General features: G+C 43.5%; 1 protein-coding gene and 1 pseudogene across 2 annotated transcripts; one reads left to right on the top strand and one right to left on the bottom strand.

Moving 5' to 3' along the window:
* Window positions 1-1,994: 1,994 nt before the first annotated feature.
* On the top strand, window positions 1,995-17,994 carry FKBP6 (FKBP prolyl isomerase family member 6 (inactive); the record flags this gene model as incomplete). Its single annotated transcript, XM_081054650.1, has 7 exons — window positions 1,995-2,157; window positions 2,618-2,707; window positions 3,508-3,710; window positions 4,906-5,025; window positions 15,584-15,778; window positions 15,896-16,005; window positions 17,904-17,994. The coding sequence occupies 7 exons, from the start codon at window positions 1,995-1,997 to the stop codon at window positions 17,992-17,994; spliced, it is 972 nt and encodes a 323-aa protein (XP_080910776.1).
* Window positions 12,627-12,967, bottom strand: LOC308499663 (V-type proton ATPase subunit G 1-like; annotated as a pseudogene). The gene has a single exon. The product of its transcript is annotated as a V-type proton ATPase subunit G 1-like (transcript).
* Window positions 17,995-21,984: the final 3,990 nt, after the last annotated feature.

The raw sequence follows: 21,984 nt of genomic DNA, 5'->3' as shown, positions 1-21,984 counted from the left end.
AAAGAGATATATTAAAGTGGGTTGAAGAGAAAATGGAGGCTGAGGAAGTGGAAACAGAGTAGGTGAAAAAGCCTTTGCAGCAACTCTTTTGAGAAGCTTTTCGGTGAAGAGTAGGAGTGGGGGCATAGGAGGGAGATGTGGGACAAAGTGAGGTTCATTTGTTTTAATTCTTTTATTTTTAATTTAGTTTCAGGTATACAAAACAACATAATGATTAGACATTTACCCCCTCACAAAGCAATAACCCCCCAAGCCTACTACCCCTCTGACATCCTACAGAGCTGTTACAATACCATCGACTGTATTCCCTATGCTGTACTTTACATCATATATACCGGGGGTGCCAAAAAAATGTACGCAAGTGGCCACTTTGGTCAGCGTTGCTCAAGCAGGAGTTCGCCGTAGTCAGAAGCGTCTGGACGCTGATGGTAACCACTTTGAGCACCTCTTGTCATTGCAGAAGTCAAACGTGACTTGTATTCATCTTTTGTTATTGGTATATATTGAGTATTACAATTTTAATACAGGTTTCCCTTCTTAAAATGTTGTCATGCAGGGTCTCTGGTCCCGCTCCCACTCCCGGCGGGTGGACACAGAGTATGGTGAGGCCAAACAGGAACAACAACAGAGCCATGGGTAGGGATTCATACCACTATATTCTCGCTGGTGGCTGGGTTGGAGATACAGGAAGCAAACATCTGCCAGTACCCCAACATGGGGGTCTTCCAGCACCCCAGTCTTGCTGGCGAGACACAGGAAGTAGGATCCACACGATCCACAATCCACCATCTGTGCTTCTCGACCAAGCGACCAACCCCACTTGCTAGCTGCCATCTGCCCTTGCTAGCCTAGCCACGGCAGGTATATCAGTGGCCAAGGGCTAACCGGTAACAGCGGATGGCCCTCCGATCACAGCTGACGGCTGTGCACTAACCGAGCCAGCCCCTTTCCACTTGAGGCCGAGAGCCTGGGAACTGCTCTCTGGGACTCTGTCCCCACAAATGTGTATAGATTTTTTGGCACCTCTGGATATATAAGGTATACACTATCATAGTTGACATTCAACATTGTTTGGCACTAGCAGGGGTCAGGCATCCACACAGCCTACGAAGTAATCCCCAAGGAGGCCTGTGTGTTTCCTCATAGGAGATTTTCAGACATATATGAGCTGAAGGAAATGATCCAGAGGTCAAGGCAAGATGGGTGCAGGAGAGAGGGGGTACCCAACGTCCTTGAGCAGGCAAGAGCGCAAGGACCCAGGGAGTAAGCCCCAGGGAACACGCCGGAAGGGCGGGGATCCAGGGCCATTCTTCCTTTGCACTAGGAGGGTAGGCGCAGGTGCAGCAGATTTTGTGAAGGGAAAGTGAGAGATACCACCTTGTTTTCTCAGGAACTGATCAGTTTGACTTTAAAGGCCTATATCGGCCTAAACTCGTAAAAGTAAAGGAGAAGGAAGGAAGGTGGCAATAACCCAGTACTGCCAGGCCAGACCCTCCCAGCAGCAGGCCTTTCTGGATCTTGTCCCCACCTGCGAGCTCTGGCCACGTGCCCCACCGCGTGCCCCCTCCCCCAATCACAGGCCCCACAGCTACTCCTCACCCCTAGCTTGTCCGCCCTTCACGCCTTCGCCCACGTACGTCACCGCGCGCTGCACCACGTTCTCTGTGTCCCCACCACGTGCCCCAGCGTGCAACGCACGGCCCTGTCACGTGCGCCGCCGCACCTTGCGTGGGCGTGAGGGCCGTTTGCCGCGGTTGGACCAAAGGGATGAGCTTCTCCTCGCGCCCGCTGAGCGGAATGCCGGCGGCAGAGGAGGAAGGCCGGGTAAAAGGGGGCGGTTGGGGCGCAGCCTTCGGGAATCTCCCGAGTTGCTGACAGGCGGAGGGCGGTGAGGCTTAGGGTTCGCCTGCGCGCACGCGGTGGGGGGCGCTCCGACCCCGGGAGTCCCACGAGGAGCCGGCACCCCGGGCCAGGTGAGGGGTGGCGGCGTCGGGATGCAGTCCGAGGGCTCTGAGGTCTTGTGTTTCATTCCCCACAAGTCTCCGTACCAAAGGTTAAGTCAGTGGATGCTGGACATTTCTGGGGACCAGGGCGTGCTGAAGGACGTTGTCCGAGAAGGCGATGGCGAGCTCGTGACACCAGATGCTTCCGTGCTAGGTAGGTGTGGCCCGTGGACTCGGCGCCGTCCGTCCTCGGGAAGCTGGCGGTGTGAGCACTGGGGGTTCCGAGGGTAGCAAGCGTTTTACTACGCTTTACTTTGGGGCGGAGGAGAGGAGAGGATGTGTTACCAAAACAAAACAAAAAACAAGCGTTTTTATCAGGTAGAACATGCTTCGATAGAATTGGAATTTTAAGGGAAAGCTAGGTATCCCCTTTGCATGACACCACTGTGAGCAGGGAACACTCCCAGGCCCACCAGCCAAGCTCCTAAACCCCAGAGCCAAAGGGCAGGCCTCCAAATGTTAAGCAGAGATTTGTTCCTGTCGCTCAGGGAATGGAGCAGAAGTGCATCTAATTCTATAGTTTTTGTGTGATAATTAAAGAGACGTGATGTTGTTACAGGTGAAGTTATTCTTGGTCCATTTTTCTCACCCTATGTCTGTTTTCTGTGGCCTAGTGAAATATTCTGGATACCTGGAGCACATGGACAAGCCTTTTGATTCTAATTGCTTTAGGAAAACTCCTCGGCTAATGAAACTTGGAGAGGGTAAGTTCAGATTAGGAGCTGGAAAAGAAGGGCTTGTGTGGGGGAATTGATGAGGGACAATGCCCTGAGACTGGAAGACTGTCCAGAACACAGAGTCTTTGAGTCGGTTTTTTCTGAGGCTGGGTTTTGCTAAACCAGCCACATTCTCTCCCACATTCCCCCTTGAGACCTCGGTATTTGGGAGATGTCCTACCTGGCAAGGACTTTATATCCGACTTAACCATTGGGCATTGTTTTTATTTGTTCGTTTATTGAGTAGACATCTATTGAAAGCTTACTGCCCACAATCCATGGAGAAAAGAGAGGATGTACCTAGATGATTAGAACATCTTGGCCAGTGTGGTGGAGGAGATTGATCCACGTTCAGACAACTAACCTGGCAGAATCGGATAAATTCCTGGGAGGTATAAGCAATGTAGTAGGATTCTTAATGACGACACCATTAATTCCAGCTGGGAAGATCAGGGAAGGCTTCATGGAAGTAGTGGCATGTGAAACGAGCCCTGAAGTGTGAATAAGATTTCAATCAGGGCTAAACCTGGGCATAGGGTGAGAAGGAAGACATTGCAGGAAGAAAGAAGTGTGGACAAAGATGTAGAGGCCAGAATGCTACCAAGCCTAGAGAAGTTAAGGGAATGGTGGTGGTAGTGAGAAACAAGGCTGAAAAATGAGTTGGGACCACAATGCAGAAGGCTTAGAATATAATGTGGAGAGACTTGGATGTAAAGGAGGAAGAAATTGATAGCATTGCAACAGGATACTGGGCAAATTTCAACCAAGTTCTTTGTCCCTTCTTCCAGATATTACACTTTGGGGCATGGAGCTGGGCCTTCTGAGCATGCGGAGGGGAGAGGTGGCCAGGTTTCTGTTCAAACCGACCTATGCCTATGGAAAACTGGGCTGTCCGCCCTTGATCCCCCCAAACACCACTGTTCTGTTTGAGATTGAGCTTCTTGACTTCCTGGATTCTGCTGAGTCGGACAAGTTTTGTGCCCTCTCAGCTGTAAGTTCTGGAGCACAGATAACAGCACTTCATGGAAAGTGGGTTGGGTTTGTGGTTTTGGTAATTATCCTGCCCTGCTCATGATCCTCTGGCCCAGTGCCATCCCTGGGCTCCTGTGTAGTCGTGTGGGGCCCCACCACTTCTAGGACTGTCCATCTTCATAATGGCTCTTGTGTGTGGGTAACTGTGCTAGGCCAAGGTCAGGCCGTGGTTTTGTTAAGGACCAGCTGATCTTTCAGTCGCCCTTTGCCTACTTCTCCCTGCAAGTCAGTGAACTTTTGCTTCTCAACGTTAAATTTGGTTTCCAACAAGTCAAGCATTGGTAGCTTGTAACTAAGGTGACCATATAATTTGTTGTCACTTGAGAGTAAAATATACTGTTAACTAGATGGGATACCAGGACATCAGGTATAAACTGGGATGATCCCAGGCAAATCGGGACATACGGCCTCTGTCCTCATAACTCAAATGTTGCTATTTGTTTGTTGCCTTTATGGAACCCATCCGGGAGAGAAAGGGCCTCTGCACTCTTTGTCCTGCTATCTCACACTGACCTGTATATGTGCACCCCAGGTTTACATCATATGGTGTCTCCCCAGCTGCACTGTCAGCACCCCAAGTGAGGGACCTTTTATCATCTTTACACAAAACAGAGGTTCTTGCAGATTCTGGGTCCCACCACTGGTGTACTGGTATAGAATCTCTGGGAGAGAATCTCTGGGAGAGTGGCTAGGACATCTCTATTTAAAAAGAGGCTCTTTGGGTAATTCTGACATGTACCCAGGTAGAGCATTGTGGCCATAAAGACCAGTGGGGCTTTGGGCAGACCAAGCCCTGTTAAATGGCTGGTGGATTAGTGGTTGGTGTGAGTCCTGAGTTCTGTGCTTCACAAATTCCATCAGTTTCCAATTCCATAGAAACTGCTGCTTTCGGAAGCATCTCGGGGAGGACTGTAGAAGTAGACCTCCTTTTGGCTCTAGCCTGTAAAGTGGGGGCAGTGAGACCTGCCATGGCTTCTGTTGAGATTCACAGAGGTGACGGGGTGACCTCTGCAGAGGCACCTAGCCCAGGGCTTAGCACACCAACGGCAGCAAACAAAAGTTCACAGTCTGAAGGAGAAAAACTAGCAGCTGTAATCACACTTGCATCATGGCTTTCAGTTTTCTTGCGGGGTGTCCTTGTCTTTGGTCTTCAGGTGCAACAAGATCAGTTTCCACTTCAGAAGATCCTAAAAGTGGCAGCTACTGAACGGGAGTTTGGCAACTACCTCTTCCGCCAAAATCGTTTCTATAATGCCAAAGTGAGATATAAACGGGTAAGAATGCTTTCGAAGTATGTGCAGACCCTGAAAAATTACTTGTTTAAAAGACATAGACCTTGTCTTTTTCTCTACTCTTCATTTGCAGCCACTAAGAAAAATGTCCTTAAACTCCCTCATTGCAGCTGGCTGGTGCCTGGGAGAGGGGACGGGATTTGGGGAGAGCCTGGTAATGTTCCGTGTCTGCTGCTGGACGCTGGTGACATGGGTGTGTTCAGGCTGTGAAATTTCATCGAGCTATATTCTTATTTTTGTACTTAGCTCTCTGTGTGTGTGTGTGTGTGTGTGTGTGTGTGTGTATGTATATTTCAGTTAAAAGTTTTTTTAAAAAAACTTTCATCTTAGTATTAGGCCCTTTACCAACTGATTTTTCCACCACTCTAAAATTTTCTGTCTTCATTTCCTGTCTGACAGTCATCTAATTCTGAGTTGACTCCCTTCTCGCAAGCTTTTGGTTGTGATTTGGCTTCTTGTGCAGGTTATGCTGACAGGAATTCACTGTGCTTTGTTCAGCAGATATTACGAGCACTGCCTGTGTGCTAGACTCTGCCTTAGACACAGGACAGAGTTTAGAGTCTAGGGGTATTCTGAGTTTACGTCTCACTTACATACTCAGCCTAAATCATTCAGGATTTGCCTTCAGCTGCAAGCAACAGAATCCTGAAAAACAGTTCTCTAAGTAAACTAGAGATTTAATTTTTCCTCACATAAAAGGGGAGGCAGTCCAAGGCTGGTATAGCAATTCCACAAAGCCACCAGAGATCCAGGGGCCTTCTTTCTGCTCAGCTACCCTTAATTGTGTTCTTGTTTCCACCCTTCACCCCCAGATGGTCATCCAACTTGTAGCATCACATAATCATCTGGGCAGGAAGAGGGAGGGGAGAAGAGTCTGCTGTGTTTATGGCTTCCCTTTCTATTGCATTGGCCATGTTAGCTGTAGAGGAGGCTGGGAAATGGACTTGTTAAATTAGTACATTGCTGCTTTGAATGGAACAGAAGTGGTTAGGAGAAGAGGAAAGGAATAGCTATAGTATAAGCAGCTAACAGTATCTGTCAACATTTAGTTTCTATGAATATGCTTCAGAGAGCGATGGGAAGAGCATGCAGGTGCCTGTCTTGGAATGCTGACAGTCAGGTTCTAGAAGTTGGAAGGTACAGATTTTGACTCACGATTAGGTTGAATCATGGATACTATCTGTAAAGTTTCTTGAGAGCCTGCTCATTTGAAAAAATTGTCTCCTAAAAAACACACCACTCCTTCCATCACTTAGTCCTATTTCCTAGGTCCGATCCCCTGACACTTTTTAATTATAGCTGCTGTTTTTCTGGTACTTTGCATTTATAAGTGACATACTATAGTTGTTCTTTTTTGACATTTTAAAATTTCTCATTACAGAAAGGGAGGCTTTACTTCTCACTATTGCTCTTCCTTCTCCTGCTTTCCCAGTGCTATCATAATTCTGAAACCCAGTATTCAGTTTTACATTATTGAGCTTACATAACAACGTGCCTGCTGAGCCAAACCTTTCTCTGTGCTTCCGTCCCCTTCCTGCTGCAGCTGTCCCTTTTGGCTCCTCGAATTGCCTCTTTTTTGCCTAGTTTTCTCTATGTCTATCACTGTTCCTTTCTAAGCCTTCTCATGGCAGTAGAAAGCCCCTTTCAGCACTATGTTCCATATGATCAAGCCTCTCATCATCCAGCAGTTCCATATTTTCTCGGGACATCGCCCCTGGAGCTCTGAGCCAGACTGAAGCTCCCTGGGCCTGCTGCGCAGCTCTCGTCCGGGGGCTGCCTGGGATTGTTTTGTGGATTTCCTGTTGTTTTTCTCAGTTTACTCCCTTGTTTTGACGGAGCACATCCTTGCATGTCTGAAAATATACTTTATACTTCACACTTGCAGGTAGGATAACTGAGTATAGAATTCTAGGATGCGGAATTTAAGTCAGCACCCCTCGGATTTTGAAGACTATTGTTCTAGCTTTTAGAATTACGTATTAAGTCTGATACCAGTTAGGTTCCTATTTCTAATACGTGACCCATTTTTTTCCTTAAAGAGACTTAAGGATCTTTTTTTTTCTGTTCTTAAATTTTACAGTGAGGTGCCTGTGTGTGTGTATATATTTAAATTTGTTTTATTGAGCGCTTGGTGTATCATTTCATTTAGGAAATTTTTCCTCAGCTCTGGGAAGAGCTCTCGCTTTGACAATTTACTCTAGTTTCTGTCTTCTCTCTTTTTCTGGAACTTATTTTTTTTAATTCATTTCAGGTGTACATAACAATGTAATAGTTAGACATTTATCATTTATACCCCTCACAAAGTGGTAACCTCCTTCCCCGAATCTACTACCCCTCTGACATCACATACAGCTGTTACACTTCCACTGTCTCTATTCCTAATGCTGTACTCCGCTTCTTGTAAATATATATATATATATAATTGTAGTTGACATTGGTTATTGTTCAGCTTCACCTTCAGGTGTAGAGTGCAATGATCAGGTATCTACACCATCCATGAAGTGTTCTTCCTAATAAGACAAGTGTCCTTGTTAATTGACTATCAGACCTCCTGATTGAGCTTCTAGGTTTCGTTTTTTATTTTCTTTCTCCCAATTTTCATCTTTTCTTCTTTTTGTTTCACTGTGTGGGAGCTTTTCTTGACTTCCAAGAGCTTTTTGTTCTGCTTCCTTTTCCAGCATTCTGTTCTTCTTTTGTGCATACATTTTCTTTCATCTCTGTAGACTATTTATTATAATTTTTAAGTTTTCTTCTCTTTTAATCTGAGTTTTTTTAAAAAATCTTAGCCCTTTTTGTTTGTTTGGTTTTCTGTCCACTGGAGACTATTTGCGTTAGGTTTGACTGTAAATCACATAGAGTCATAACCAGTGATCTAAAGATAGGTATTTCCTACCAGTGTGAAAGGCTTGAGGTGTGCAAACCAGGACTTGTTGGTACCTATGCTCCCCAATGTTCTCAGGTACCCAGGCTTCTCCGATCTCACTGTCTGCCCATCTCTAGGTTGGGACTCTGGGCCCTGTGGCCCAGGATGGTGGCCTCTAATTTGTAGGCAGCAGAGGAAAAAGAGGGCTGAGGGCACGTAGCTGTGACAGTTGTACTGAATTATGTTTTCCAGAACCTATTCTCCTGGCCATAACCAGCTATAAGGAAGGCCAGCAAATATCTATATTCTGATTGTACATATTCCCAGCAAAAAAATCCTGTTACTGTGGAAGAAGGAGAAACAGTTACTGGGAGACAAGAGGCCCCCTCTCCCACAGAGCTTTCCCCAAATGTCTGATGATCTTTGACTGTTCATTAGGGTTTGAAAGGGATCAAGTGCTGATTGGACTTTTTCTGTCTGATTTATTTCACTTAGCATGATGATCTCAAGATCCATCCATGATTTCACTCATATGAGGGATATAAAACTGAAAGCAACAAACAAGACAAACAAAGAATCATAGACACAGACAACAGTTTAGTGGTTTCCAGAAAAAGGATGCAGGAGAGGTAGAAAAGAGTAAAGGGGGTCAAATATATGGGGATAGAAGATTTGACTCTAGGTGGTGAGCACACAATGAAATATACAGATGATGTATTATAGAATTGTACACTTTAAACCTATATAATCTTATTAACCAATATCACTCCAATAGATTTAATTAAAAAAAACTGATTGGAAACTCCCAAGTGCTTGGTGGACAGACTGCATTCTGATCAGATCGACTCCCCCACATCAGTGTGCAGGTGTTTCCTCGGGGATCATTCAGAGCTCCATCTCCTGCCCAGTGTAAATGCACAGCTACCAGCGTCCTGAGAACTGAACAGGGAAAGAGGAGAGAGGGCTTCACTGGCTATTACTGAGACTGCCCTCTAATACTCCTGTTATCAGTATATCGGTATACCTGTCCTCTGCTCTATGCCTGAATCAAGAGTCTCTTCAGTTCCATTTCTGTAGAAAAGAGACGCTCCTGATTCCTGAGGTGATGGGAAAGGGTGGGCATCTGGACCCACAGGGACCGGGTCAGAGAGTGGGAGGGAACGTTCCACCTGTCCTCTATCCAGCCCCACTTCCACACTCCGATGGCTCACATTCCTAGTTGTGCCACTTCCCAGGGTTCTCAGGGCTCTGAGCTGCAGGCTAGCCCTTTGTGTCTCTCCTGTCTGCCAGGTCGGTCGCGACACTGCCGTCCACTCTGACACGTCAACTTTGTCACTGATCCTCTTCCTGTCCCTTGTTCTTGTTGGACTGTGCCTTTCTACTCCTTAGGGCAGGATTGAGTAGAGGATGTGTGTGAAGTTGGCCTCGCTCAGCCAGAAGCTCTGCATACCTGTTCCTGTTAGAAATGTCCTAGCAGAAGTTTGACATGTATTGAGCACCACTGCATTTCCAGCTTTTTGCTCAGCCTTGTGTGGGACACAGACATATCAGGTGGGGTTTTTGCTCTCAAAGAATTTTAATCTAGCTATGGTACCTAATACTGTAGCTTTTCAGAGAAGAGGAAAATTTTTGTAGGCTAGAACATCTGGTAGTGGCTTCTTGGAGGAAATGGCACTTTAGCTGAAGCTAGAGGGATGAAATGGCAGAGAAACAGAGGAGGAGAGATTAACTCTGGGCAGGAGAAAAGAATGAGCAAAGGTATAGAAATGAACAGAGCCAATTCAAGGGACGGTTGCTGGATACCTAGTCTAAAAGACAGGCTACATTTAAAGAATAGCAGGTAAATAGAGGTGAGGTGATTAGATTCAGGAAGATGCTCAAATGAGTATGGATGGATTTGGACTCGATGAAGAGGATGGAAGGGAACCACTGAGGGAGAGTGAGTTGATAAAGTAACGCTTGGGGAGGAGGTGGTAGTCCGAAGCATGCAGGTGCTGGTGTGCTGGAGCTCACAAGACCCAGTTGGAAAAATTTCCGGAATTTCTGCAAGCTGGTTAATGTTACTTCAGTAGCTTGAAATCAGCCATGGTGGGAATAATTACACCACAGGAATAGGCAAACACTAGAGGGCCTCTCCTCCCACATGAGCTGGTTGTTAAACACTTAGCCACACACCACTTAGGCAGCACGTGTTGAAGGGACAGACTTTCATGAACAACTATCTGTCCCATGTTAGGTGCTGTGCAAGGCATGTTGCAGCTGACCATCCCGTTACAGGGATCCAGGAGTGTGTTTAAGAAGCTATGAGTGGTACTATAGAAGAAAAAGTTCTGGAAATAGTTTCAAAAAATGAACAGTAAGACTTGAAGTTTTATGTATAAGTGATGAAGGAAATAAAGGATGATATTACTTCAAGCTTTCTGGTCTAGGAAATACTTAAAAAAGGAAAAACTAGGAAAAAAGAGATTTGTTAACTTCAGTTTTGATCACTAATGAGACTAGCCAGGTAAAGATGGCCTGTAGAAGACTGTTTCCAGGTGACAAATTGTTTCATGATTCTATTTAGGTACAGGACCAGAGTTCAGGTGAGAGATCCAGGTTGGTGATACGAGCCCTGAATCAATTTAGAAAGTGGGAGGGCGGTGGACAGAAACTTGTGGCATGAATGCCCAGGACTTAGAGAAGAAAGGGAAGACAAAGGAAGGCTCATGACTTTCTGCCTAAAATACCATCTTTTCTGACATATTTTCTCCCTCTTCCATTCTGCTAGCATGTTCCAGTGGCGTCTTCTCTGTTAGTCACGCTGACAACTGTTGAGGTTTTGTCTTCATTACTTTTTTTTCTTTACTATTGTTGTTGAGATATACCCTATTTTGCTGTGTGTAATGCGCATATTTTTGGCCCAAACTTTCAGAGAAAAAAATCTTTTGGTTTAATTTTTTTAATTCAAATTTTTGTTTTAGGTACTTGTTTTTTGTATTTTAAAGGAATTTTAGCATTTATTTTTTAACATATATTATGGTACAAGAAATTTTATGTAACAAATAATTACAAAACACAAGAACAGATACAAGGTACAAGAAATTTTATGTACCGGTAACAAATTTATGATATTTACGCAGCATAGAAGGCCAAGAACTCTTCGTTGTTGCAAGTTCAACAAAACCGATTATCATATTCCAGGGTATTACATACAGATATCATTATTGATTTCTAGAGTTATACTTTTAACTCATAAGCATAAGTAAAAGAATTAAAAACTTTTATATAAATATGGAATTAGTACTGCCCATGTATAATGCTCATCCTTATTTTTCCCTCACAAATTTAGGCAAAAAAGTTTGCATTATACATAGCAAAATATGGTAATCCACATAGCATTCATTTCACACTTTCAAAGTGTGTATATATATATGTATATATATATATATATATGTATATATTTCAGTGATTTTTAATATATTCACAAGGTTGTGCAACTGTCACCACTGTCTAATTCCAGAACACATCATCACCCCAAAAAGAAACCCCATACCCGTTAGCAGTTACCGTTCCCCCCGCACTTCTTGGTTACCCCTATTTTACTCTCTGTTTCTATCGATTTGCCTATTCTGGACATTACATGTGCATAGAATCATCAAATATGTGGTCCTTTGTGTCTTCTTTCATTTAGCAAAATGTTTTCAAGCTTCATCTGTGTTATACCACGTATTAGTATTTCAATCCTTTAAAAACTATTTACTTCATTTTTAAACTGTGGTAAAATATGCATATTTTACCATTTTAATACATTTACCATTTTAACTACTTTTAGGTGTACAATCCAATAGCATTAAGTACATTCACAAAGTTATACAACCATCACTATTACCCATTTCCAGAACTTTTTCATCATCCCAAATGGAAATTCTTTACCCATCACATAGCTCCCCTTCCCCCATTCCCCCAGCTCCTGGTAATCTATGTTCTACTTTCTGTCTCTATGAACTTGCCTGTTATGGACACTCATAAGTGGAATCGTACAGTATTTGTTCTTTTGTAACTGGCTTTTTTCACTTAGCATAACGTTTTCAAGGTTCATCCATGTTGCAGCATATACCAAACTTCATTCCTTTTTTTTTGCATGACAAAGACTCTTTACTTTTAAATGACTATCATCAGTACACCAAGTAATAACATGTAACAAGTTCTTGAATTCTATCTAGTGATTTTGATTAAGAGGTACTGAAAGCAGCCCGAGCAATTATACTAGTAGTCATTGTTCTAACTCTTAGCCAGAAAGGACTATTTTAAGGCTGGCCGCTGCTTTACACGGGTTACAAATAACTGTTTACTACTTTTCCATAGATGAAGGCCCTGACCTTCAAGAAAGCTTTCTTAAAAAAAATTGTTGTGTTTTTTTAAATTACATCTAAGAAAGAAAAAGTCAGTATTGAGATACATGTATATTGTCTGAGCTAAAAGGCATAGGAAAACAGACAGCATATACCCTTAAATTTCTAAGATATATGAGGTAAAAAGATGAAATCTTTGGATAAGCTCTAAGTTTGTACAAAGAAGCTAGATTTGCTATGCTCCAAAAAGTAAAAGGACCAACTGTATAATAAACAGAAATAATTGAATGCCTTTCCCAAGAATATAACTCAAGCTTTGCTAAAAGCTCTGTATTTCGTGGAGTCATCTAAAAAGCCAGTCCATGGAACAGGTACTTCTTCTTCCGCTATCCATTTATGTGGTAATTTTCCTGGATGTCTGGCCGGCTGTTGCAAGGCCAAGAGGTCATCCCGGACTTCATCCCTGTTCTGCCAGAAGTAGGTCTGGGGGATGGTCGTCTGCTCTTGTGTCCTTCTCCGCTTCAGTGCCGCAACTGCTGAGGGATCCCAGAGCCGCAGGTTCCTTGGCTTTAAACTCCTCCCTCAGCAGTTGGTACTTTTCAACTTCAGCCTCTTCTTTGGCCTGCTTTAGCCTCCGCTTCTTTTGCTTGCGGGCCTCAGACACCTTCACGGTGGCCCACTTCTGGGCCTGCAGCAGCTATTGGATACCCGATGACTGACTAGCCATGGCGGTATCCAAACTTCATTCCTTTTTAAGGCTGAACATTATATTCTCTTGTGTGAATCCTACTGCCTTTTGTTTGTCCATTCATCAATTGGTAAATATTTGGGTGGTGTCCACTTTTTGCCTATTATGAACAATGTGGTATGAACATTTGTGTACAAGTTTTTGTGTGGACTTAATGTTTTCAGTTCTTTGGGTATGTACCTAGGAGTGGAATTGCTGAGTCATGTATTAATTCTATGTTTTACTTTTTGAAAAACTACCGTACTATTTTCCATAGTGGCTGCAACATTTCACATTCCCACCAATAATACAAGGGTTTCTCACCAACACTTACATTCTATTTTTAAAATTATAACCATCCTAGTGGGTGTGAAGTGGCATCTCGTTGTGGTTTTGATTTGCATTTCCCTAAATGACTTATGATGTCAAACATCTGTTCATGTGCTTATTGGCCATTTGCATATCTTCTTTAAAGAAATGTCGAAACTCAACAACAAAAAAACAAACAACCCAATTGAAAAATGGGCAGAGGACCTGAAGAGACATTTCTCCAAAGAGGACTTACAAATGGCAAATAGATATATGAAAAAATGCTCAACATCACTAATCATCAGAGAAATGCAAATAAAAACCACAATGAGATATCACCTCACCCCAGTCAGAATGGCTGTCATCAACAAGACAAATAGCAACAAGTGTTGGAGAGGCTGTGGAGAAAAAGGAACCCTCATACACTGCTGGTGGGAATGCAGACTGGTGCAGCCGTTATGGAAGGCAGTGTGGAGGTTCCTCAAAAAATTACGAATAGAATTACCATATGACCCAGCAATCCCTCTCCTGGGTATCTACCCAAAGAATTTGAAATCATTTATACATAAAGACACGTGTGCTCCAATGTTCATTTCAGCTTTGTTTACGGTGGCCAAGACATGGAAACAACCAAAATGTCCTTCGATAGATGAATGGATAAAGAAGTTGTGGTACATATACACAATGGAATACTATTCGGCGTTAAGGAAAGATGATATAGGAGCATTTGTGACAACATGGATGGATCTTGAGAGTATAATGCTAAGTGAAATAAGTCAGACAGAAAAGCAGAGAACCCTATGATTTCACTGATATGGGTATATAAACCAAAAACAACAAAAGAACAAGACAAACAAATGAGAAACAAAAACTCATAGACACAGACAATAGTTTAGTGGTTACCAGAGGGTAAGGGGGATCAAATATATGGTGATGGAAGGAGAACTGACTCTGGGTGGTGAACACACAATGGGATTTATAGATGATGTAATACAGAATTGTACACCTGAAATTATGTAATTTCATTAACAATTGTCACCCCAATAAATTAAAAAAAAAGAAATGTCTATTTAGATCCTTTGCCCATTTTTAATTGGACTGTCTTTTTATTGTCAAGTTATAAAAGTTCTTTATGTGTCTTGGATACTAAGCCTTTACCAAATAGGATTTGCAAATATTTTCCCCCAATCTGTGGGTTATTTCAGTCTTTTTCTTTGATAAGGAATGTACAAATGTCTTTTTATTCAAAAATACAAAATAAAATATTCAGGCATGATTACAGCAGTAAAGCGTTACATATTGTCAGCTTAAACCCATAACTGATGATTACAGTGATTTTCTTAAACAGCAGCCTCTTCATTTTCTTCACTTTTTTGATAGTGTCCTTTGAAGCACAAAAGTTTTTAATTTTGATGAAGTCCAATTGATCTATTCTTTGGTTATTTGTGCTTTCGGTATCATATCTAAGAAACCACTGCCTAGTCCAAGGTCACAAAGATTTACACCTATGTTTTCTTCTAAGAGTCCTATAATTTAGCTCTTACATTTAGATCTATGATGCATTTTGAGGTAGGGCTCCAACTTCATTCTTTTGCATGTTGTTATCCAGTTGTCCCAGCACCATTTTTTGAAACGGCTACTCTTTCTCTGTTTAATGGTTTTGGCACACTTGTTGAAAATTAGTTGACTATAGGTGTATAGGTTTGTTTCTGAACTTTCAGTCTGCATTATCAATTCTATTCCATTGATCTATATGTCTGTCCTTATGCTGGTACCAAGCTGGCTTGGTTACTGTAGCTTTGTAATGAGTTTTGACATTAGAAAGTGTCAGTCTTCCAACTTCTCTTTTTACTGTTGTTTTCGCTATTCAGGGTTCCTTGAGTTTTCCTATGAATTTTCCGATCAGCTTGACCATTTCTGCAAAAAGGGGTGTTGAAATTTTGGTTTGGTTGCATTGAATCTGTAGATTAATTGCCATCTTAACAATATTAAGTCTTCTGATCCATGAACAGGAGACGTCTTTCCATTTCTTTAGGTCTTTAATTTCTTCCAACAGTGTTTTGTAATTTTCAGTGCTACTTATTTTATTCTTTTTGATGATGTCGTAAGTGGAGTTGTCTTAATTTCATTTTTGGATTGTTTATTGCTAGAGTATAGAAATATAACTCATATGTTGATCTTGTGTCTTGCAGCTTTGCTGAACTAATGTTTTATCTTTAATAGTTTCTTTTTTTGTGTAGGTTCTTAGGGATTTCTGCACATAAGGTTGTGTCACTCCTCTTGACCACCCATCCTCCTTGTCCACAGGCCTTGCTGCTTCTCCGCCGGCGATCAGCGCCTCCTGAAGAGCAGCACCTGGTGGAGGCCGCCAAGCTTCTTGTTCTCCTTAACCTGTGCTTTGTGTACCTGAAGCTGGAGCGACCCACCACAGCCCTGCGCTATGGAGAGCAGGCTCTGATCATTGACCCAAAGAATACCAAGGCCCTCTTTCGATGTGGACAGGTGAGTTGGAGGACAGGGACCTGGGAATGAACGCCCCAGAGAAGGTAGCAGTGGTGTTCAACTTGGGCACTGCAAAAGGTCTGTCTTTCCTAAGTATTTAAAAGTCTCCTTTGACAGGCCTGTCTCCTCATGACTGAGTATCAGAAGGCCCGCGATTTTCTAGTCCAAGCCCAGAAAGAACAGCCCTTCAATCATGACATCAACAATGAGCTGAAGAAACTGGCCAGGTGAGACTTCTCTTTGCACTCCTGCAAGCAGAGAAAGACTTGTGTCATGAGGCTGCAGTTGTGGTCTCTCCGCCTGGGTGTTGTCCAGCTCAGGTTATGAGGCAGCGCCCTCTAGAGCTAGTTTTATGAAGTGCTTGGGACTCGAAACAAGCAGCTCCCAGCAGTGAAGTGGGACAGACCTCTAAGTTACACGTGTCTGGAGCATTTCCCACTTCCCTGTTTCACACCTCCCCCTGCAAGTAAGCACCCCTAAGAGGACAGCCAGTGTAATTTTTTTTAAAGGCTCTGTTCTTCGGACTCTTCCTACTTGCCACCAACAGAGAACCACTGTTCTCAACTGACTGCAGAAAGGTGTCTTACAGACGCTCGTTGGATCTGAAATTGATCTTTCAGGTCTGATCTGTGCCCACCTAGGGTGATTTTCTTGTTACCCACGTGGCAGCTATACCAGTCTTTCAGTAATGTAACTTTTTCTGATTATGGAAGTTATATGTTCATTTGAAAACTTTGAAAATATCAATATATAAATACAAATTACCCATAATTTCATCACCTCATAATATATCCACTGTTTTTTTTCAGGTGTTTTTGTTGTTGTTGTTGTTCTTGTTCTGTATTGGTGAGATTATCTACTCCTGTTAACATTAAACATGTAATCCAAATTTCTTAGTTAAAGGTTTCTTGACATTAGAAAAGTCTGAAGCATGTGCACCTCTTACATTTGGACACAACTGTTGCAATTTTCTTTCTGATATTTATAACTGTCCTGTCAGCTCATATGTAGAAATTTTGGACTCTAACCATTCTCTTTTTTTTTTTTTTTGAGTTTTTTTAATTATTTATTTTATAACTGGAATTTTGTACCTTTTTACTGTCTGTACCCATTTTGCCCACTCCCCACAACTACCAATCTGTTCCCTATGTTTATGAGTTTGATTTTTTGTTTGTTTTTAGATTCCACATATAAGTGAAATCATTTACTATTTGTCTTTTTCTGACTTATTTCACTTAGAATAGTGCCCTCACGGTCCATCCATGTTGTTGCAAATGGCAGGGATTTCTACTTTTTATGTGGCTGAATAATATTCCTGTGTGTGTGTGTCACATTTTTAAAATCCATTTATCCATTGATGGACACTTAGGTTATTTCTCTGTTTTGGCTATTGTAGATAATCCTGCAATGAACATGAAGGTATAAATATCTTTTTGAGTTAGTATTTTTGTTTCCTTTGGATACACACCAAGAAGTGGAATTGCTAGATCATATAGTAGCTCTGTTTTTAATTAAAAATTTTTAAAATATTTAGACGTTTATTTTTTATATCCCTCACACTGTGTGAACCCCCCCATCCACTACCCCTCTGACATCGCACACAGCCCTTACATTTCCACTGTCTCTATTCCTAATGCTGTACTCCGCTTCTTGTAAGTACATACATACACACACACACACACACACACACACACACACACACACAAACTTGTAGTTGACATTCATTATTGTTCAGTTTCAGCTTCAGGTGTACAGTGCAGTGATCAGGCATCTACTTCATCCCTGAGATTCTAACCATTCTTTAGCAAGAAAAATCTCAAGATGAGTTATAGGCCACTGAACGTGAGGTGTCACTTGGCAGGACTCAGCCCTCAGCCTCACTGACAGTGGCTCCCAGCCTTCAAGGGTGTCATCTTTTCAGATTATGGCCTTTTGTCCATGGGCTTCCTCTGTAGCCTTTGGGGGCCTGCACTGTCTCCCCTTCCTCAGCATTGCTCCCACCCCCTCCTGCATCAGTTGAAAAGCCCACTGAACTGTCAGTGCTTCTGGGCATGAATTGGAGAATTCCAGCCACCAGATGTCACCTCCTACATAGACAGACCAACTACTGTATTTCTCTTTACAGCTATTACAAGGACTACACGGATAAAGAGAAAGAAATGTGCCACCGAATGTTCGCTCCTTGTGATACTGGCTTTACAGTAGGAGAAAATTAAAGGTAATCAAAGGGCTAAAGCATGAAAGGCTTTAGGATTTTATCCAGTACATATAAAAGTGTGGGGGTTCTCCGTGGCCCACCAGGGGGAGTGAGGATGGATAGGAGGCATAGAAAAGGTCCTTATTGTCCTACTGACACAAGTCTCGTGCAGAACACACACACTGGGGGCTTCTCATAGAGAAGGTTGGAAAGTCCAGCCAGGGCTGGAGGGTAAATGGAGAGGTTTAGGAAGCCTGAAGCTTGAAAATGAAAACAATATTTTTTCATATTTTATGTTAACCTCTACCTCACAGTAGCTTGGAACGTGAAACTGTGATGGTCATTAATGTGATTGTTTATCTGAGCTTTGAAATCAACAATAATGCTGCTCTAATCTGGTTTTTCCTGAAAACCTGAAAGCCTCCAACCTCACTTTATACCTAGCACATTATGAAAGAAGACACAGTTCAGGAGTCGGGGGTCGGGGTGGGCTCTGACTCTTGAGTTCTGCTCACTGTTAGAGTAGAGATTTGAAGATGTCAGGGCCGGCAGGGAACAGACGCTGTCATGGCTCCACAGCTTACACCTGGTGCTTTAGCAGGCACAGGGTTAAGGTTTCCCATGAGGGCGTGAGATAACCCTCTGGTCTGGTTTACTATTACTTAAGAAAATTAATGGAAACAGAATCACCTGCCTTAAACACCTGCTTAGCTGGGTAGATAACTCTGCTCTCTTGAGAGAAGTTAAACAAGGGACAACAAGAAAACAGCTGCCCAGCGGGCTCCTGGTGATAAATCTCTCCTTTGTTGCTACCTGCATCCCTCTACAAAAGAAGCTTGAGAGAAGAGGGCAGTGAAAAGGTCTATTCATCCCAGACGTTTTCACAAGTGATCTACAAACTGCTGCTCTCTGCCCTGTCAGAAACAACCTGTCAGTTTCATCAGGAGGAAATGTCGCTTTCATCACTGACCCTGACCCTGTGATTCTGGCCTGCAGGTCTTTCAGGGACATTGGGGTATTTGCAGGTCTTCTGAACTGAGACGTCAGCCAGAGCACTGCTTTTGTTTGGCTTCTGGTGATGTCTGGTAGAAATGGAGGCCTGGTGGCTTTTTGCCAATTTGGGACTGTGACCTGGTATGTCCTGCTGTTTAATGAATATCCAGTTCTCGCAGGGTTCATCCTAGAAACAGATCTTGGAAGACACAGCAGGGCAACAAGTTCCCTTTCCGTCATGTTACCCTCCCAGCATTCTCAGTCTGTCAGACTTGTTGGAGCCGATGATTTTAGATGGTTTCCCATGCAATCCTAAATCTTGAGCATTTGTCTTATCACCAGCAATGATTGTATTGAGATCTAAAGTGTCCCTGATTGTCATACTCCTGCTGCTGTTGTGGTTGTAACATATTTTGGCTTTTGTGTCTTTGGTGTTCTTCCTGCTCCCCTTTTCTTCTCTGGTACTTGTGTTGTGTTAGTCACTTAAAATGCCCAGGGTTGTAGATTCTTTTGACAACCTAGCTTTAACTAAGTGAGACCATTTAAAATTTGTCCTCAGATGTTAGGTACTCCTGACCTGTCTTCATCTTGTCTTGTCAGATGTGAGACACTTACTTCTGGTGGGATGAGTGTTCTAAGCCTCTCACTATAGCAGACAGAAGTTTTGGAGACCAGAGACCATGTCTTTTGCATCTTTGTATTTTCTAGCATCTGGAACCATGCCTGGCACATGATTGGCACTCAGTAAATGTTGGTTGGATCCAGTGTAAAATAGCCAAAGTGCTAGACCAGCCTCTTTGAAACTGTACCCCCCAGGCTAGCTCTTGTACTGGCTGTTCACACCCTTTTTAGTGCCAGTGACAGACACCCATCTTTACCTAGTGTCAGCTGAAAAAGAGATTCACTGCAGGGAACTTGGGGTAGTTCACCGAATGAAAGGGAGAGTTGAACAACCAATACTCAGCAAGTACCTGCAATTCTAAGGGCCGCGGCGTCCCAGTCTCACTGCTGCTTCCTTCTCTCCGACTGTAAGGAGTGCCCGGGCTCCCACTGGCACAGCTTTCTATTTGAGAGAGGGTTCTTCCTTATCCCACACCTCCCTCCTCTTCCTGGAGCATCCATAGCTCCAGTTTAAAAAATCCCGAGGCAAGACTCTGGCCTGGTTTGGGGGGGTGGTGAAGTCCCGTGCGTGGCACCCCTTTCTAGCCGCATGTAATAAGAACTGGGGGAGTAATGATTATCCGAAGTAAGAAGACTGCTGTTCCCCAAAAAACAAGAGGATGGCGACGGTGAGCAGGCAGAGGGGAAGAGGCCCATCAGGGTCTTTGGCTGTTGCAGCCGTCACTGTTCTGCTGAGCTGTGGCCTCTGGTCTTGCCGTGACAGAGCAGTGGGTCATTTTCCAATCTGGTAAATTAGGAATCTCTTGGCAGCTCCTGCTGCTGGGAGCTCAACGGTGGAAAGAGTAGATACAGCCATAGTTCTGCCACACTGTCTTTTTCCTTAGTTTGGACATTCAGAGGACATGGCAACAACACACAGCTCTGGATAGCAATATTCTTGGGGAGAATCTAAAAAGTCAAGCTAGAGGTCGGTGTTTGACTCATGTACGTCAGGAGACGGCAAACCCCAAGCTAATGTTTGATCAGCTATTTGGAAACCGATTCCCCTGTGCTTTGCAATGCAGTGGAGGCCGTATTCCTGTTTGTATGTACTACATTTAAATTCTCATAAATGCACATTTTCTAGCTATCTACTTGGTTAAGACCCCACATAGCTCCATCTACAGTAGTGGTAATTTTACCACGGGCACCAAAGAGCTTTTATAACAGATGCCATCATAGTTGAAAACACTTGGAATAGTGTTCTAACATTTTCCTTAATTCTCTTTCCGTACCTTTCATTGTCATCTTCAGTTAGAGTTTCAGTTGTGTCCTTCCTGTCTTAACATGCTAGTATCTGTGCTCTGATACTTTGCCAGACTTGGTGTCTGGAAAAGAAATGTGACGTGAGCACTGTAGCTGTTCTCAACTGTTTAAATGGTTGACATACAACAGATGAATTCCTTCTGTAGTCTCCAAAGGGCAGGACCAGTAAGTGAACACAATAGGAAGTCAAAACTTGGCTTCATATGAAAGATTTATAACTGTCCTACCGTAAGTGACATTAAGTCCTCCAACATGGAGAGCACACACAGAAAAGTGCCACTTTTGACTGCTTTTTGAGAATGGCCTCGTGGGGAGCATCTGCTTCTAGGCCAAGCTTTTCCACTGTATCCCACAGGGGGTGGGTCATCTTGGGAGCTGTTAGGGTCTGTCTGAGTAGATGTAGAGAGCCCCTGGGCGGTGGGAGAGAGATTCATGAGATTAGATGACCTTTCTGGTCCTTCCAGTTCTAACATTTTACCATCAGACACTTGCAAACTGGCAAAGGGTGGCAGCTTCCATCCTTACAGCACTTGCAGTAGAGATGGAACACAAAGTCCTGCACTCAGCATCACAAAAATCACACAAGGACAGAAAGTGGAAGAGACCCACTGCGAGGGCAAAAATGTTGTTGCCTGCTGGTTCAGAGTGCAGCAAATGTTAGGCATGGATGCCAGAGAAAACAGCATCACGCACAAGGAAGGTCCCACTCCCTGCACCGCCACAGACAGCCTCCTTCATTACTCAGCCCTTCCCCAAGTACCTCGTGAGGGCTGGTGGTTTTCAGGCACTGGGGTAGATACCTGAGAAGACCCGTGCTGCTCCTTCCGTGCACAGCGTCCTGACAGGGAGGAATGGACAATCAGGCAAGTCTCAGAGCGGCATGGGTGAAACGTGCTGAGCAGAGAAAGCCTTTGCTGAGGCAGTTCTGAAGCTTTGAAGGGCAGACTGGGCACAGGGCTCGAGGAGTGGGGGGTGGGGGTGGGCGGGAAGACGGAGGGGGAGAGAAGCAGAGAAGACAAGGAATTGAGAGCTGAGGTCAGCTGTGGGCAGGTATTGTCCTGGCTTTTCAGTCGTCTTTGGAGTGTGGGCC

The sequence above is a fragment of the Rhinolophus hipposideros genome, assembly GCF_964194185.1.
Source record: "Rhinolophus hipposideros genome assembly, chromosome: 7".
In the NCBI taxonomy this organism is placed as follows: Eukaryota; Metazoa; Chordata; class Mammalia; order Chiroptera; family Rhinolophidae; genus Rhinolophus; species Rhinolophus hipposideros.
The sequence above is the reverse complement of the archived record's forward strand: the minus strand, read 5'-3'. Positions and strand labels throughout refer to the sequence as shown.